Here is a 19,815-nt window from a genome sequence, read left to right as displayed (position 1 = left end):
ATAAAATAAACATTCAAATGTGGGAATTCCCCAAAACTAATAATTTGGTGTAAAAATGCTCCTAATATAAATTTCCCAAGACAATGTATATTCACATACATCCAGGTTAACATATATATCTATATCCTTAGATGACTCAACAGCTTCAGAATAGTAATAAGAAAATTGTTTTTAACATCAGAGTTCATAATTTTTTCAAATTACATAATTTAGCCAAAATTTTAAATGAAATATCAGCATTATTATTGACTGTAACCCAAATATAAGTTTTAAATTAACAAATTTTATAACATAAAAACCCAATATATATGCAATACGAAATTCAGATTTTTTTAAAAATAGCTGTAATACTATTCCTACTTCAAAAATGTTTCTTAAGTTCACTTAGCTAAATAGACTTTTAGAAACATAATACAGTCTCAGAAAGATGGCAACAAAATAACAATGAATATCAAATGACTTATATAATAATTGACTTTATCAATTCTGGCAAGAATTCAAAGTTAGAGAGATACCAATATATGCCAGTCATTGTATTTTACAATCACTATACAATTTTGATCACAAATGTTTCACAAATGCTATTAATTTTCCTTTTACAAATTCAAGGAACAAGTCAAGCTGAGATAGCAAAAAACTTCTTTCTTTTAAGCAATGCCAATATCCTAAAAAAACTTGTTTTTTTAAGCAGTCCCAATATCCTAAAAAACTTGTTTTTTTTTAAGCAATCCCAATATCCTATTTCCAGTTTTTTAATGATTAATTCTCAGAATTTGCAAAGATATTTTGTAAAGAAATTGTAAATTTCCCAAATTTTAAAAATTTCAAATTATTACAACAACAGGGAGAATTTTGGTGGACCTTTTGAAAGTGAGCTTTGAATCTACCAATCCCAGTGCTCCACACTTAAATTGGCTTTAATTGGTCAGGCAAGAGATCTAACCTACCTGCTTCTTTGATTGGAGGAGAGGGATTCCCAAAGAGGGGCCCACCTTCCCACCTTCCCAGTGCTCACTGAGGAGGGGAAGGAGCAGCACAGTAAAAAGTTTTGCCCCTATCCCCCTTTGAGTTTTTGGAGGACTCAGGAGAGTTTCTGTCCTGGGGAAGGCCCCTCCTCTGAAGCTTCAGAGAGAAATTTCCCAACTGCCCAATATCCTCCCAAGGGAGGGGCTATGCGGGTCCCAACCCCACCCCCCCTTTCCACTTCAGTGGGCAGAGTACTCCTTCCCACCAGCTCCTTCCTCCTCCCTACCCCCCAGAAGTGGCTGAGGGCTGGGGGGGGTCTTCACCTTCTCTAGCCTGAGTCAGCAGCAGCTCAGGATGGGGGTCAGTCAGTCCCGCCCTTGGCCTGACCCAGGAGCCAGGCTGGCCAGCCCTTGCCATTCAGACGATCCATGTGCCCCCCCCCCCCCCCGAGTTAGGCCCAATACGGCCAGTTAGGAAGAGATAGGATACATAGATAGATAAATTTCAACAGTACCAGGATAGGACAAAACTTTATACGAACACAGAATGGATAGAACACATAAAAAAGACAGACAAATAATAGTCCCTACCCGCTTGTTTACCTCCTGCAGATTCTGAACAGGAAGCGAATGAGCTCAAGTGAACAAAGGACACATAAAAAGATAGACAAACAGACATTAACCAGACCACTGATGGGCAAGAGGCCCGACGTCTCAAGCTTTACCTGGGGAAGAGATGCCCCTGTACAAATGGCTACTTCTAGCTCTCCCCCCCTCCAGGAAACAGGACTCCCAAACTGGAGGTCCTGAATACACCCTGGAGACCTGGGGCCCTGGAACTTCATCAGGGGCTAATCCCCCTATGAATCTCGGGGAGCAAATGCCCACCGCTGAGCCCGAGAGCTCTTCCTATTCAATAAAATCTCTCTGGCTCCCCAAGAAGTAGCCAGGGCTTCTTCCTCCCCACCCCTCTCCTTTTCTTATCTCTCTCCAAAGGGGAGATAAGGAGAGAGTCGGAAGTCCAACAGTTTCTCTGGCCAATTTTTTGATGACAGAAGTTAGATATAGACGGTCAAATAGAAAGAAACAAAACACAAACACGACAGACAGATAATCACTCACCTCCGGAGGCTGACACAGAGATCTGGGTCCAAAGAGCCTAAATGTGATCTGATCCATGTCAGGGGATGGTCTGGACTTTCTCAGCCTTGAGTTCTGAGCTCTGAGAAAATTGCAGATGCTGGTTGCTCAAGGAAGTCAAAGCTGAGGGGCCTCCATCCCCTGAGGCTGAGGGAGGATCTTGGGCCTTGGACAGCAACACAAAATTATGTCAAATCTCGTTAGGGGCTCCAAATGTTGTACTGTATCTTGATTAATTTGAGCAAGACCCAAGTAATAATTTTAGAATGGTCCCTTTATTAAAAGGCCATGCTGGCTGATCAGGCAGAGCTGACCTGGCAGTCTGGGGAAAACCAGACACAACACATATACATGTGAAATTTAAGATATGCAAAGATATTTTAGGAATAGTGATTTTTTTTTTCAATTAGGACTGATGAGGTATGGGCTCTGGGAGCCCCCTCTAACTCTCCTTGAGTTCTTGAGGTACAGGCTCTGGGAAACCCCTTTGAGCTCTGATTAAATTGTCTCATTTGATGAGGCATTTGCATGAGGCAAGTCTGTTACTAGATTTCCCACCTTGAGCCTATCAAAATGTCAATCCACCCTTGAACTGGCCTAGCCCACCATTGTCTGTAGTCTCCAGGTGGCCTCCCACCCTTAATCACTCATTGACTTCATTAACTCCTCCTGAAGACCCTCCCCAAACTCCCTCTAGACCACCCCTAGATTCCTCCCACAACCTTCTGTATATAAGACCCCATTTTGTCTTCATGTTTGTGAGAGTGCCATAGAATAGTGAGAGCTCCATAGAATGATCTAGCACAGACTTACTCTGTGTCCCATAGAAACAAACTCTTATTAAACGTTACTTTTTTTTGTCTGAGAGAAGACTTGAGTTGAATTCATACGGCACGACCTGGACCCGGCATGTTGGTATTTTGGGGTCTCCAGAGCAACCCTAACACTCTTTGTGGGTAACCTCTTCATTTTAATGGTTCCTGGTCAGGAGAAGAACTTGAGATTTGCAGTGTTCCCAGTCAGGGAAATCCATTATATTTGATGAAATGCACTCAAGAACTTAAAATATATAAGCAGTAAATTACCATGATACCTACTTTTTACAGTATGAAACTTGACTTTAAATATTCAGAAAAATATCACTAATTTATAAAAAAAGGTAGTGAATAGAACAGTACCTTTAGAATTAGGGGAAAATACAAATTATAGTGTATTTATTTTAAGATTCAGTGTAATTACTGCCAAATAAAGGTACGTTGTTATTTTCCTCTCATGAACAAGCAGGGATTATTTGTAATGTGTTCGTAATTTATTTGCAAATGTAACCTATTAAAATAGCTTTGGAAATATTTTAAATTATTTACCTTAATTCGTGTGTAGGATACCTATTATCCCCATCCAATATTATTTGCTACTGACTATATTAGCATATTTTCCATAGCAATTACAAAGCTAAAATGAATTACACATACCAGTGTGTAATTGTATGAATGTAAATGAATGTAAAGAGATTCACCCATTCTTTAAGGCATTTATAAAATGAATAACCTACTGTCTCTTCTGATCAGTATTTAAATTACTTAATTGTTGACTTTTTTTCTAGGCAGCTAACATTTTAAGCTAGCTAGGTAATAGCAAAAAAAGAAAGCATATGGCTGTGTCTTAATACATCTTTATTAGCCCACATAGCATCTGCATCTTTTAGGAACTCAGTATTTGTTGAATGAATTGTTGGTTGAATAAAGTCTGAATCCCTCTTCAAAGGGTCTTAGGTTTAGAGCTAAAATATGTTTTCTAGTTAAATTCCCTTCACCCCCCTTCAATATTGATAACTAACTAACTTGCCCAAGGTCATATAGGTAGTAATTGACAAAGCCAGTATCCAGAATAAAATCATCTTGGTCTAAAATCTACCATTCCTTCCACTATACCATGCTGCTTTCCACCATCTGATTTCTCAGTACTCTTAGTAGGATACTTCCTACTTCAGTCAAGTAGATTTGTAGAGTTTTTCCTTATCCAAAGAATCTGCCTATCTCCCTTTTTGCTTCTATTAAGTACTCCTCCTTCTTCCAGGCTCTGCTGCTTTTCCACCTCCATTGTTTTTGTTGTTATTTGTCTTTTGTTCTTGGAAAGGACCTTTACCTCTGGGAGCTGATGCCTGAACATGCTAGTAAATTGGATTTAAGTGAGGGAAGGCTATGCAAAGTAACCAGCCTCACTTTCTCCTCTGGAGCCATCTGGGTCTAATGGCCAGATATAAATCAGGTCAACTGGAGATGACCCCAGATGCAGTGGGAGACCTTGGCCTTTTTTTTTTTTTTTAAGATTTCACTGAATGCCCAGTCCACATGGATCTCACCCTGCTCTGAATTCCCATTGTATTTAACCAGTATAGTTTAGGGCTTGCTCTCAAATTGTTTTATCTCTGTTAGCTTTGTTTCCCACCTGATAACCACTCCTTAAGCTTAAAAAGCATACATTCATAATCTTATGCTACTCCAATAGCACCAGTCAGTCCTGGAATTAGTAGTTCCTTAATACATGATTCTTTGATGTAAGTGAAGGAATTTAAACCTTCTATAGATAGATATAGGGATATAGACTTTCATGAGGCAAGTCTGTTACTAGACTTCCCACCCTTGAGCCTATCAAATATCAATCCGACCTTGAACCGGCTTAGCCCACCATTGTTTGTAGTCCCCAGGTGGCCTCCCACCCTTAATCACTTATTGACCTCATTAACTCCTCCTGAAGACCCTCCCCAAACAATCTCTTGTTTCCTAACCCTCCTGCCTCCTCTACTGTACTTCTGTCTACCACCTTGCCCTCCTAGTACTTGCCTACCCCGTCCAAGGATTCCTCTCCTATCCTCCCATTCCCATAAATCTAAACACCCTTCTATACTCCCCTGTTACCCTAATTTCCTCATTCTCTCCTCTAAAGATCCTTTCCTTGTGCTCTCCCTCTCCCTATGCTCCTACTGTTTTATTTCTTCTAAATTTAGAAGACATTTATACTCATATTTCCCTCTTAAATCCATTCCCAATGAAAGTAGATTACTAGAACCACTAGCCATCCTTCCTCATCTAATTCCTCTGTACAGATTCTTCCTCTTGCATTTCATTTGTATAAAATAGTTAACTCTTATTAGCTATTCCTAATTGGTTTTACTTTTTAAATTCCTATCATACACAGGTTTACCCCAGTCTTTCTTATGAGCTGCCCAATTATTAATAAGAATCTTAGACATACTTTATATATACATATATATGTATGTATATAAACAGTCTGTCTATGAATCCCTTATACTTAGTCTTTGGTATTTATATTTATATATATGATTTGGTATTTGGTATTTATATTTATGTCATTTGGTTCTGTAAAGTTCAGGATTCCTTTTAACAAAGTCTTGAAAGTCTGAGAGTTTATCAAATGTCCATTTTTTTCATTCAGGATAATACTTTTCAGGGTGTGATATTTTTGTCCAGAGCCCCAGTTCTTTTGCTTTTCTATATATTGTGTTCCGAGACCTGCAGTCTTTTAATGTCTCTGCTGCTAGGTCTTGTGTGATTTTAATTGTGGTACCACCATATTTAAATTGTTTTAATCTTGATGTTTTAATATTTTATCCTTGAGCTGGGGATTTCGGAATTTGACTATGATTTTCCTATGAATTTTCCTCATAGGATCTCTTCTAAGTGGTGATCAATGGATTTTTTTCTATTTATACTTTCCGCCTCATTCTAATGCTTCAGGACAATTAAAAAATTATTTCTTGAATTATTGTATCAAGATTCTTCTTTTGATCATAACTTTCAGTTAGTCTGATTATTTTTATATTTTCTCTTCTTGATCTATTCTCCAAATCTATTGTTTTTCTTATAAGATGTTTCACTTTCTCTTCTATTTTTTCATTATTCATATTTTGGTTAATTATTTCTTGATCTCTTATGATTTCTGTGGCTTCACTTTGCCCAATTCTGATTTTCTGCGTGTCATTTTCTTCCTTAAGATTCTGGATCTCCTTTTCTAATTGGTTGACTTTCTTTTCATAACCTTCTTGTTTTTCTTGGATTATTTTTTCTTTTTAAGTTTTTCCTCCATCTCTGTCATTTTATTTTTAAGGTTTTTTTTAAAGATCTTCTATGAATTGTTTTTGGACAGGTGACCATTTGATGTTACTCTTTGGGGGTGTCTTTACTTCAGGTTCCTCCTCTGAAGATCTGAATAGACCCTGGTCACCTCTCTTCCCATAATAGCTTTCTGTAGTTGGATTCTTTATCCTTTGCCTGTGCATTTTTTTGTGCTAATAATTTTTGTTATCACTTCTAGCCCTGGGGTATGGGAGATGGTGCCTCTTACCCCAGATCTTCAGTTGTTCCCTCTAGCCTGGAACCAAAGTCAAACTTCCAACCTTCTGTAAGGGCCCACAGCTAGGCCTTTCTGCCCCACTGCTTCTGTACTCACTGGGTATGTGCTGGTTCCTTTTTGCCCCGCTGCTCTGCATAGCACAGCTGGGTCTGGCGTTCCTGGTCAGCAGAGGTTCTCTATCTTCCTGGGTTCAAATACCCAACTCCCCTCACTATCTGGGGGTAAAAGTTTCTGTGGCTGGTGGAGGTAGCTTCTCAAACCAACCAACCCCAGGGCTTGCTATTTGTTGTTAAAATGGAACCTGGCCTGGAGGTGTTTACCCTTCACATGGACCAAACCTCCTTGGCATTTTTCTTCTGATCTTCTCAAATTGTCCCAAGAAGACCCTGGTTGTGTCCCTATTCTTTTTTTTTTTTTTTTGCTTTTTGGAGGGCAATTGGGGTTAAGTAACTTGTCCAAGGTTACATGGCTAGTATTTTTGGTTGGGTGTTAAGTGTCTGAGGCCGGAACCAAACTTGAGTCCTCCTGACTCCGGGCCGATGCTCTACTCACTGCACCACCTAGCTGCCCCTGCGTCCCTATTCTTATTTATCTCTACCCACATTTTGTTCACCCTTTGTTCCCTATTTTAACTCTTTTGTGGGGGAAAATCTTCAGAGTTTGGAATTTTCCGACCTACTCTGCCATCTTCCCAGCATCCTCTCTTAGTCATAGAAATTTTCAAACAACATATAACTAAGTTATCAAATTGCTGTTAAAAGTCAGAGAAGGTAGTACTCACACCATGAAAACCAAAACACCTGGAAGTGATGAAGTATAGCTAGAAAAGTTATTGAAACTGGAATATAACTAGAGTTAAAAGAAACCCTCTTCACTTACAGGCAGCTATGTGGCTTAGTAGAGTACTGGGCCCAGAGTTAGGGAGTCCTGAGTTCAAATCCAGCCTCAGACATTTAATATCTATGTGGCATTGGACAAGTCATTTAACCTGTTTGTCTCAGTTTCTTCATCTCTAAATGGGGATGATAATAGGACTTGCCTCCTAGGGTTATTGTAGGGATCAAATAAGATAATATTTGTGAATTGTGAGCACAAGCAAGGTGAGATTTTTGGGTTTTTTTTTTCTTCTTGTTGGAGTTCAGTTTCCCAGACTTAGGCTAAATTGTAAACATTTGAAGGATTAGTCTCCTTCCAACCCTGATAATTCACGACTAGGCTGAGTCAACTAGGTTTGGTGCCTTCTGGCTCTGAGCCAATCAGGGGTCAAGTTTTTATTGTATATTCTGCAAGGTTGGTATATTGCTTTGGGGTATTGATTTCCTTCGAGACTGTAAGTACCCATAAGCCCTTGACTGCTCAGATATAAAGGCTCTCTCCATCCAGGGAGTTCTGTAAAGTATATAGCAGTATTACTTTGATTCAGGCAGTCAGAGCCCTGTGTCTTAGTCTATATGCTAACTTCTCTGCTTGTACTTTTTCTAACCTTCAGGGTGCTAACCTTTCCCCTGAATTAGTAAATGTTAAAAGTAGAGTTGTTAACTCTTTTTTGAGCAGTCTTTTCTAGAAAAGCAGATCAAAGAACCTGCCTAACAGTCCATCCTGTGCTAGGCTGCTTGTTATTACAGTGCTTAGCACAGTGCCTGGAGCATAGTTAGCAGCACTATATAAATACTAGCTATTATTATTATTGTTGTCATCACTTCACATTCAAGTAACCTCTTTGTCTTGGTGGTATAATGTCATTAGTAATTTCCTTCAGGAGTTCTCTAAAAGAACTCGTGAAGCACCTATAATTTTTCGTATGTAACATATATATATGTGTATATACATATAACATATAGCATATAACAGTCCCAAAGGATAACATACTGCTTACAACCTCTAGGGATATGCAAACATTCAAATATTCAAAGTATCAAGCAGAACAACAGATTGCCTAATGATAAAAAGAAGAAATATTTTGGCAGAAAATAGGTGGAGAATACATTTTGCTTTTGGGAAATATCCTTTGGGATATCAGATTTTATGCCTAGTAGAACTTTATGTTGTGATAGTCAAAACCAAGCATTTATTAAGCACCTATTAATCTAAAAGTTTAATGTATAATGAATTCAGGTCACTCAGAAGAAAAAAATGCTCCACTAACACCATAAACATTTAAAACTATACTTTGAGAAAGTCTGTATTCTTAATTATTTATGGGCCATCTCCAGTTGTCCTGAGGAATATCTGGCTACTGGACCCAGATGGCTCTGGAGGAGAAAGTGAGGCTGGTGACCTTGCACAGCCCTCTCTCACTTAAATCAAAGTCAAATACAAGTCATGTCATCATTTCCCTGATGTCATGGTCCTCGTTGAAAATGAAGGACAAACACAACAACCTGGGTCCTGATTAGTTAAAATTTTATTTCTATGTCTTTCCATTACTTTTGTTCAATTGCAGCTGCTAAATAATAATGGTCATTATATTACAAATGTTGCCTTAAGGTTTGCGAAACACTTCACATATATTATTGTATTCAGAAGCTTGTAGTGAGGATTGCTCATTTCTTTTCTTTTCTAAACCTGGATATAAGGAAAATAAATAAGCACTGCCACTCTAAGGATTTGGAATTTGAAAATCTTTTTTTTTAGATGTCAGTTTTTAAGTGTACTCTTTATAAATGCTTATAAAGTCATCTAAAGTGGTTTTTTTTTTTTTGCGTTTTTTTTGGAGGGGGGAAGGCAGGGCAATTGAGGTTAAGTGACTGGCCCAAGGTCACAACTGCTAGTAAGTGTTAAGTGTCTGAAGCCTCATTTAGGTCCTCCTGACTCCAGGGCCAGTGCACTGTGCCACCCAGCTGCCCCTAAAATGGTTTTTTAATTAAACATTTGAAAATTTTCCCAAGAAAAACTTGAAAACTTTATAGAGTATAGCCAAATTTTATGATAAGTAGCTGTTAACTTTGTAGAATTAAGTAGCATTCATGTGTTTTATTCAACAAGTGAGCAACTTGAACTGAAGTATACTATATTTCAAGAGAATTACATGGCATTTACATGACAGTACTGGAAAAAAATCAGCTATAAAATAGCAGAAGCATTGAAAACATGCTATATATTTTAATCCAATAACTGTGGTAAGGTTTGAATTACTATATACTGAAGTTTGTCATCAAATCTGTCAGTCATTATACTATAATTGGTCCGTGATTTCATTGGTATGGACAGTTACTCTAACAATGCGACATTCAATCCATGTACACTTTTTCATCCTGGGTAATTATTATCCAAATCCTCCCATAAATCCACTATATAGTATCTGTCCTCTGTACTGACAGTCTTCTGGAAACCAGGGAATTACTTGGGCTGTGCTTCTATTGCTCTTGTCTGATAACCATACTAGCTCCTTTCTGTGTCCTATATCCTTAAATATCTTTTATACTTTTTGTATAATTAATTGTATAACTGGTAATATGCCGCAGCCCATTTATGCCCATCACATGCCACTTCATTACCCTTTACACTATCTTATATTTTGATGTCACTGTGAATCATTGTAAATCACAATTACATTACCTTCTTCCTTATGACATAGTGGATTTTCTATAAGTGAAAGTATTTAAGCATATGCTAGGTTGCCACTTATCAGGAATATTGTAAAAAAGAAAATTGCTACTTAGAGGACTCCTAGGATTTTGTAATTCTATATAGATAAAGCATATATTATCACCCCCATCTTATGGATGAAGAATAAGGTTCCGAACTTTTAAGTGTCTCATTTATAATCAAAAGTGGGACCCAGATCTTCTCATACCTAGTCCAGTGTTCCTTTCAGTGACTCTGATGACTTAGGATTTGCCCTACCAGTTAAATTGTATTTTAATGCCCTTGCATTTATTTTTATATACAAATGTTTTGATCCATTTTTACCATGTTTCGTCACCAATAAGGAAAAAAAGTCTTTAGACCACATTTTAGGCAATAGAATAGGTAGAAATAGAATCTCCAACTTTGAGTAAGCCACTCTTAGAACTGTTTTACTTTTGAAGCATTTCTATAGCATGGTGTTTTAACAATTATTTTTGTCTTTGGAGTATTTTTTTTTAGGACATTTTGTGAATAAAAGTGATATGAAGTATGTTTTTCTCTTTTGGAGATGGTAATAATGAATTGTCAAAATGTCTCAAGATTTAAATCATATATCCTTTGGCAAGGTACTTAGCACTCTATAGCTAGCTTTTCTAGCATCCATGAAAATGACAGGAGGAAAATAGTGATAGATGTATTAAACAATCCTCAAAATTTGTTATGGATGATAATTTTAACCTCTTTCTGAACTAATGACTTCTAGAAGAACTGGCATTGATATAGTGAAAAATGTAGTTGTCAATTAGTTGTCTCCAATAGTAGGTTGGAGAGGGGTGGGAGATAGAAACAGAGGGAGAGAGAAGAGAGAAAGAATCCATTTACTTAATGGTTTATTGTTTGTTTTGCAGCTTCTATGTTTTTGAAGCAGGCATTTGAAGGTGAATATCCTAAGTTACTGCGTCTTTATAATGACTTATGGAAGCGTCTTCAACAATATAGTCAAAGTATTCAAGGTAATCCAAGTGGAGCTGCAGACCCCTACGTTGATGTACAGCAGATAGAAGATGATCTGCAAGACATATTCATGCAGAAAAAGCAGGATTATGAGTATGTATATTTAATTGGTCTGTTAATTCTATTGAGGTGTAGGTTCTTCCCTAGTAGTCATATCTGATTGGTTTCCCTTGGGGCAGGCAAGCCAACCTCAATGAAGCAACAAGGCATTCCACGGGAGAAACGGGAGGCTACATGTGCCAGGCAAATTAAGCCACTACAACCATATTGATTACCTTCTACCTTGAGAACCCAGTAAATACAGCTTAGGACCCTGAACCTAAGAGCCTTTGAAATAACAGTGCTTCCAGACCAGTGCATATAGCTATTATCCTGGGAAGCAATACCATTGGAGATTGGCCTTGAACACCTCCTACAGATGGTATAATCAACATTTATTGAAGACCCAGAAAAGAAACTCTTAAAGTTTGTGGCACTATCAAATGGTTCATCATCAGAATCTGATATGATTTTATTAGTGGAAATGACATTAAAGGAAAGGCATTGCCATCTGCTTTGATGGTGTACCAAAGAAACAATAGACCTTTCCATCTGACTGAGCACTGAAACCTTCCATAGCTCTTGTCTCCCTCATTAGAATGGGGGCTCCTTGGTAGCTTGATTGTCTTCCTTTTCTGTTTGTATCCCCAGGGCTTACTTAACACAGTGCTCTGTATGTAGTAAGCACTTAATGAAGGCCTTTTTTTTCATTCATTCATTCCCACCTCTGATATTACAGGTATGGGGATGGCAATTAATGGGGTTGGAAGTGTCTAGCACATAAGATTTCAGAAAAAGGAGCAGGGTACAGGTTCTACACAGAAGGAGGGAGAGGATCTAGAGCAGAGAAAACCTGCCCAAAGAAATCCTACATGAGAAAAAATGATTTTCAAACTGCGGCAAAATCTGTTTTAGTTTAACTCATGGAATACAAGTCTCAGACTTAGATAATCAAGCCTGGAATTCATTAAAATCTACTGAAATAATATCACAGTGGATAAAGGCAGAACCAACACCAGAACTATATGGGATTATTCTACTTTCATTTGCTATTTTGGTATATTTAGATGATATTTTTTGAAAGCTAAGATATCTGTCCTGTATACTTAGATACTGTAGTACTGTGTATCATATTTCCCTCTCTAAACCATGAGGACAATAACTGTATCTTATTTGACCCAGTACTTAGCACAATAAATGCTCAATAAATATTTTTAAAATTTAATTTAAGAAGTATTAAAGAGTTACTTCCTAGGTCTTTGAGTGCTACGCCAAATCAGTCAGTAAGCATTTATTAAGCACCTACAATATTTAAGTTACTGTGCTATATATTGGGGATATAAAAAAAGGCAGAAGAGAGCCCCTACCCTTGAGTAGTAGCTCGAGGTCCAATGGAAGAGACCACACACAAACATCTGTGTGTGAACAAGCTATATAGAGGACAAATAGGAAATAAATTTACAGAGGGAGGCATTAGAATTAAAAAGTATTCAGAAATACTCCTGTGGAAGGTAGGATTTTAGCTGGGACTTGAAGGAAGCCAGTGAAGCCAAGAGGAGGAAGATGAGGAGAGAGAACATTCCAACCATGGGGGATCACCAGGAAAAATGCCTCCAGAACCTGTTATTCCACCTCCAAAACATACTAGCTATGAGACCATTGGCAACTCACTTAACCTGCGTAAGTCTCCTTTAAATTATCTGTAAAAAGAGAGATAATATCTTTACTACAGAGTTGGGGTAAGAATTATATAAAGTATAATATATGTAGATCACTTTGTAAACAAATTTTATATCAGCGTCAGTAGTTATTAATCAGAACAGCTAGGTGGTGCAGTGGACAGAGTGCCAGTCTTGGAGTAAGGAAGACTCGTCTTCCTGAGTTCAAATCTGGCCTCAGACACTCACTCAACCCTGTTGGCCTCAGCTTCCTCATCTGTACAATGAGCTGGAGAAGAAAATGGCCAACCAGTCCAGCATCTTTGCCAAGAAAACTCCAAATGAAGTCAGAAAGAGTCAGCTACAGTTGAAAAAATGAACAAGATGTTCCTAATAATATCATTACCTCTAGACAGGACCAAACCTAATTGTCCTAGTTAAGGGTAGCTGTCTATACTATTCTTGGATCATTTCAGGATTTCCCTCCTTCTTCAGTTACCTATTCCTCTGTCATAATTATTGATATTAACTGTACTATTATACATTGAGAGTAAGCATGCTGTAGTTTCCAGAGAACTGTCTTAGAGTTCAGAAAACTTGGGTTCAGATGCTGTAATACTGGTTGGAATAACTGACCTCTCAGGGGACTCAGTCAACTCTCTAAGATTGGAAGTTTTAGAGAAGGTGTTGTTAAAGAAAACTCCTCATTGGGAGTTCTTACACTGGTAAAATCACAGGTCTCATAAAGACAAAAAAAGTTCAATCATGAACTCAGAGATTCACGAGGTATGTAATATATCTATGTGTCTATATATTATATTACTCTAGGCTACTATGCTTTTGGGAGTCTTGTGTCTACTTTTTTTTTTTTTTGCCTTTTGGAGGGCAATTGGGGTTATGTAACTTGTCCAAGGTTACACAGCTAGTTTTTTTTGTGTGGGTGTTAAGTGTCTGAGGCTGGAACCAAACTCAGGTCCTCCTGACTCTGGCACCCGGTGCTTTACTCACTGCACCACCTAGCCGCCCCCTTGTGTCTACTTTTTATAGGTTTTTTTTCCCACTCTTCCTTTGCTGCCTACTGTTACCCTTCACTGCTTACTATAATACCTTTCCATATTTCTGTAGTTTGGGGAATTAGATTAGCCTAACTTGTTAGAATTGTGTGCAAAATATGAGTAAATAAGCTCCAAGTGAATGTCTAAAGGATCGTCATGCAGAGCTTTTATAGTTGCATGAACTTTTTGATATCTGCTTGATTACTCAGGCTTCTTTCCCTAGGAGAAAATGTTTATTCCCTGATTATCAGCTGTGTTTTGGATAGTCAAAATTGCTATATGACTGATTATGGAAGTTTGTTTTCTTAAGTATTTGAATATTTCCCTGTGCTCTTATTTATAATCTTAATATGTCACCTTTACCAATAAACATTTGTTAAAAAAGGTCAAATTTCACCTCACCTCTGTTGAATTAGTACTTTAATTAATGAGTTTTTGTTACACTGTCCTTTAAGTTTAGATTGCCTGATTTAACATAATATATATTGATGCATGGTACATGACATTTATAGATGGGAAACATAAGTAAATTTGCATATGTATGGTATATTTAATTAGATATTTTGATAAGAGATTGATATTCACATTTATACATTATCCTAACACATCAAGATTGTCTTCTTGATAGAAAATGCACCATCGTGGTTTTACTGGAAAAGAGCTAAAGAATCAGTGGAAAAGAAGTAATCAAACTAATCAGGGTTAATACTGTCTTTTAACGCTGTAAAATTAAAATTCATTTTTCAAAATTTTTGTATTTATAGTCCAGAAAAGGCTTTAAAAGACTCACTGAAACCATATGAAGCAGCTTACCTTTCAAAGTCATTATCTCGACTCTTTGATCCTATCAATCTGGTCTTTCCCCCGGGTGGTTGGAATCCACCTTCTTCTGATGAACTTGACAGCATCATTAAAACCATAACCAGGTAAGTGCATGTTCAAAAATAGCATTTGGTATTCAAAAATGGAAACTAAAAACTAAGTTATAGTTGTCCCCTTATTTCTAACTAATAAATTCATAAATGAAGATTATTGGCAACAAATGTTTAATCCCAGTTATTTAAGGAATTAGCATTACAATTACACTTAAAATGTACTTTGACTACATGAGTAGTTAAGACCTAAATTGATAATCTATTTTATGCTTTTGCTAAAATAGCACAGTCAACTTCATTCTATACAGCATAGTAAATCCCTAATGTTAACATACAGTTATCTATGTTCTCTATTTAACTTTGTGAAATGATTTTATAAATTAAGACACACAAATATAGAGGTTAATGTGATTTACCAAGGATTACAGAAGGCATTTGTGGTATAAATATGAATTTAGTGGAGCTCTTTTTTATTCTTCTTTTGTTTTGAATTCTTCATGAAAGCATAACAGCCACCACAGCCCCCCAAAAGGGAATGAATTGCAAGTGATGTGTTTCTTGAATGCCTGAAAACAGAGGAGGGGCCCTCTTGCAAATATCATAGCTTAACCATTATCCAGATAAGATTGCTTTTGAGTCTGTCACAACCACTGTGGTAATTAACAGCTTGTTGAAATAATAATGCTATAAATTTGCAGCTAACATCTTGAAGAAGGCAGAATGACTGTGCGGAGATAACTCAGGGCACTATAACTTTTCATATGGGATTTATGTAATGTAATAAAGAGAAAGGACAGGAGAATAGAGATCCAGAGGCATGATATATGGGCCAAAATCCCTGAATGGGTATTCTAGATCCTGATACTATCATGACTTTCCCAATCATGATTATAAATTTAGTCATACCAGCTCTATAATCTCTTTGATTGTGATAATCCTAGATGCAATTTGATCTCCCCTACTACTACTACTGCTATTTTAACAACCATTCAATTTATTGTTTAATTATCTTTTCCTTTATATGTATTCTGTCTTCTACATATTATGTATGTGCTTAACCCATAGTACTTTGGGCTATATAAAGTAGGCAGTTGTCTAGGGTACTACTTGTTGGAGGGCATAAGGAAAGGAACTTTTAAATATAAATAAGCAAATTTAGAAAGTTTAGTAGGGTGGAAAGAACAGCAGGCTTGCCCGAGTAAGACCCAAGTTCAGGTCCAGCTCTTACATGCTACGTGACTCGCTATATGATCTTTGCTTATGTCTCTGGGCCTCAACATTTTCATCTTTAAATTGATGATGCCTAAAGTCCCTTCTATTGCTATGTTTCGTTATTATTTTATTAGTATGTTATTTTCCTCGTGGCATTATAGGTGTTTGTTTTTGTGATGAGTCAAACTGCATGTTATAATGAAAATTCATAACCTCTAGTGGACAGTAACAAACAGGGGATTGCAATTTTCTGTCCTTGCCAAGGACTGCAAAATTGCCATCTCCTGGCTTGTCATTAACCCCCTGTGTGCCCAATCCACATTTGTAGCCCTATATTCTCTAAAGAGTTCTGTTAACCAAGTTAAAACTTGACTTTTAGAGCATACAGAAGAAATGTGTCAGACATTCCGATCAGTACACTTTGAAATTAAATCTGTACATCTGTACAAGGACACATTGCAGAATTTATTAGTTTTCCCATACACTATACACTAACTTTCAACAACTCTTTGTATCCTCTCTAAATAATTTTAAACTCTCATTGTTCATTTTTGGTGCTTAAAAGGCCCTCTTTGCTTTACTTTTCTTACAGTATTTAACTTGGAAGTGCTCTTTCTATAAGGCACTGGACTTTATTATATTTGTTTCAAGTAAATAATTTTTCTGGGAATTAAAACAAATTTTCCAGTTAATCTCAGATTTTAGAATTGATTATGTATACATGAAGTAAAATTTTTACATTAAATCCAATTTAAACCAATTCCAAATTGCATTCATATTTCAGTTTTTGCTTTCTATTCAAAAGACTAGTGTATATGAAATAATAAGAATTGGAAAAATTTCCACTGCAACTCAGTATCTTTGTGAATCATTTGAAATTTGTATTTTTAGCTTATAGTCTCCCAAGGTCACCATTTTCATTCAAGTGCTGTCCCTTTCCTGCAGATGTCTGTGATTTGTATTGCCTGTAATTGCACTTAACAGTTTTGAAAAATAGTGCCACTTTAGAATTTGTATAAAATTTACTCTCTTAATCATAGCCATGGAACAACACATGACTTGTCTTTATTAATAAATGACTGGTCATTAAGAAATCTGTCTCCATATACTTGCTAAATGTGGAGTTTAGAAATACCAAGGCATACAATTCTTGGTAAAGATCAGTGAAATTGTAAAAGTAACAGTTATGCTTACAGTGTGTAGGTTGAGTTGCTGCTTTCCACAATATTGATAAACTAGATTATGAATTATTTAAATTGTTTTAATTAATAGTGGTAACCTATGTTTTTCCAGTGAACTTAATGTGGCTGCAGTTGATTCAGACCTCACTTTAGCCGTGTCCAAAAATGTGGCAAAGACTGTACAGTTATATGGCGTGAAATCTGAGCAACTTGTAAGTAACTTCATATTTCTGTAAACTTTTTTATTATTCTTTGTTAAAATTATTAAACCATTTGGGAGGTATTAGTGAATTGACTAAAAATTTGGAATATCTAGTGAAATTTTGATATCTTGAATTATAATTCACCAAAAAAGTTCATGTACCTTTTGATAATTGATAGCCCACTCATCAAATTTTCCCAGATTTCTAATATGCAAATATACTGTAAGTTTTAAGGCTTTTGTCATATTTGTACAAAATTCAGGCTTATTTTCCCAAAATACAGCTAAATGTGATTGACTAGGTTGTTTTTTTCTCCCTTCCCAAGCACCATTCATGCATGGTTAGCAAGTGTGAAATTAATTAGAACAGCTAGAAACTGATTAGAGAAACTATAATACTTGAAATTCTAATAGAAAGGTGCATTTTAAAAATGAAATTTTCTGAAAACTCTAGCTTTAATGTCATCATATATAACAGTTTAACCCATAAAAATGGTGGTCCTTTGCAGTGGTTATTTGTATACATTTTAAATAATAGCAGATTTAACTCGGTTTTAAATTTTTATCATTTGGATTATTCTATCAAGTGAGGACTAAAGGCCTTATGGACATACTTATTTCTCTTGGGATACTTTTTCTCTTGCGATTTTAAAATGTGAACAACAACCCAAATTTTAGAGTAGAGGAGGAGTTACATGAAGGTTCTAACAAGGTCAGAAAGTTCTTAATGAGAGATTAAGAGTGATGCATGGTTGCATATTTTTAGTAAGCAATGTCAGTTCATTAGCCTTCCCCAGAGTTAGGAAAGATGGCATTTGCAGTTCTAAAATTCTAAGAAGCAAACATATTTTATACACATGGAAACTACAAACCAAAATGAAGCACAGAATCCATAGTTATCAGTTTCTAAGTCTTGTTGAGTCTCAAATCCTATACATGTTCTCCTAGTTCAGGCCCTTATCACTTCTAACCTGAACTGTTTTGGTTGCCTACCATATAGGCTCTGCTTCCTGTCTCTACCTTCTTTTGGCCCTCCTCATGTGGCTGCTAACTTGATATTCTTAAAGCACAATTCTGGCCATGTAACTCTATTGACCAGAGGCTTGAGTGGCTCGCTGTCTTTTTTTAGGATAAAATAAAAACTCCTCTGTTTAGCATTTATAGTACTTCATAATTCAACTCCTACATGTCTTTCCGGAATTATTTCAAAAGAGCAGTCCTCATGAGCTCTACATTTCAGTTGAACTTGGCCTATTTATTATCCTCCATTACACAACATGCTGTTTCTTATGTCTTTGCCTCTATTCATTGTCTTCAGTTCCTGGAATGCCCTTCCCTCTCCCCTTTTTTCCTTGGACATCCTCGCTTTCTTCAAAGCTATTGATCTCCCATATTGCTTGCGTTCTCTTTCTTGGTATTACTTTGAAATCACTTATCTATTTTTTTGTATTGACTTTATTATCTGTCTAACTATTGTTCCAGTAGAATGTAAGCACTTTGAGGGCAGATCCTTTTTCTTTTTTGTCTTTGTATCCTCATTGGCCAGCCAAGTGCTATATGCATTTATATGTGCTTAGGAAATGCTTGTTTAATTGAAATGAATGATCTTTCAATTTCAGCTCTAAGGCTGAATTATTCATTGTTTGACTATCAGTGAATAAATTGGTTTGCCAGTGTTTTGGTAAACACCTCACCTCAGTCTTATTAAAGCTTCTAATGCAGAGGCTCTTAGCATTTTTCCAATTGAAAACTTATCACTTAGAGACTTAGAGTTTACTTGGAAGCCTTTCCATAGTTTATTTTTACCTCAGATTTTGAATACAGGAGCCTTACTACAACACCAGTTATTGTAGATGAATTTAAATATACCTAACAGGTTTGAGTTGGTGGAGGTACTTAGAAGGATCTTCATATGAGAAAGTCTCACCATAAAGGTGATTCCACAGCACAGATAACCCACTAGCTTACTTATGCAGTAAAACACCAATATATTTACAGAAAGCAGTTTAATGTGATTTTTAGGTTGTGGCATCTGCTGTTAATGTTATAATGCTGACAAAAGCAGTTCATTTGCTTTCCAATCTTGGAAAATACTTTAATACTTCATGGAACATTTGTTTAAATTGGCACCTTGAGTTCATCTTAGACTAGCTATCTGCAGCTTTCCTCAACCCAACTGTTCGAATAGTGAGAATGATTGACCTGACACAAACAAGGATTTATAAAACAAGGATTTATTTAGCTTGTAAGAATAGAGTTGTCAAACACAGGACAAGAATGCATTTTGGATGGTTTACTTCTGATTTTCTTCTGTTGAGTGCCAACTTTCCCTGATTTTCCTCCTCACCACAAAGATATTCTTAACTGAGGATCCCCCTCATTTGATGCTTTTTACAAACTCATGGGAATGCCAGCGATCACCTCACCAGTATAAAACCTTTTGTTCATACATGAAGCAAAGAAACCTTTATGCTAGGTGACAGAGGTTACAAGTCCGTAGCATCTCATAATTCCACTTTAGCTTACAATC

At 36.6% G+C, this 19,815-nt stretch overlaps 2 protein-coding genes across 3 annotated transcripts in view; one reads left to right on the top strand and one right to left on the bottom strand.

The window, feature by feature from the left end:
- Positions 1-19,815, top strand: part of COG5 (component of oligomeric golgi complex 5) — a 496,196-nt gene that overhangs the window by 382,572 nt on the left and 93,809 nt on the right. For both annotated transcript variants that reach the window (XM_069106989.1, XM_069106988.1), the window contains 3 exons: positions 10,958-11,156; positions 14,580-14,741; positions 17,196-17,295. In XM_069106989.1, the coding sequence (XP_068963090.1) occupies positions 10,958-11,156; positions 14,580-14,741; positions 17,196-17,295 (461 nt within the window). The remainder of the gene's footprint in view (positions 1-10,957; positions 11,157-14,579; positions 14,742-17,195; positions 17,296-19,815) is intronic.
- Positions 1-19,815, bottom strand: part of DUS4L (dihydrouridine synthase 4 like) — a 338,318-nt gene that overhangs the window by 276,803 nt on the left and 41,700 nt on the right. The window lies entirely within an intron of this gene.

This window comes from Petaurus breviceps, unplaced genomic scaffold (assembly GCF_028583685.1).
Source record: "Petaurus breviceps papuanus isolate PSGF00001 unplaced genomic scaffold, PetGlider_PUasm1.0 84, whole genome shotgun sequence".
Lineage (NCBI taxonomy): Eukaryota > Metazoa > Chordata > Mammalia > Diprotodontia > Petauridae > Petaurus > Petaurus breviceps.
This window is presented reverse-complemented; position numbering and strand designations above follow the sequence as displayed.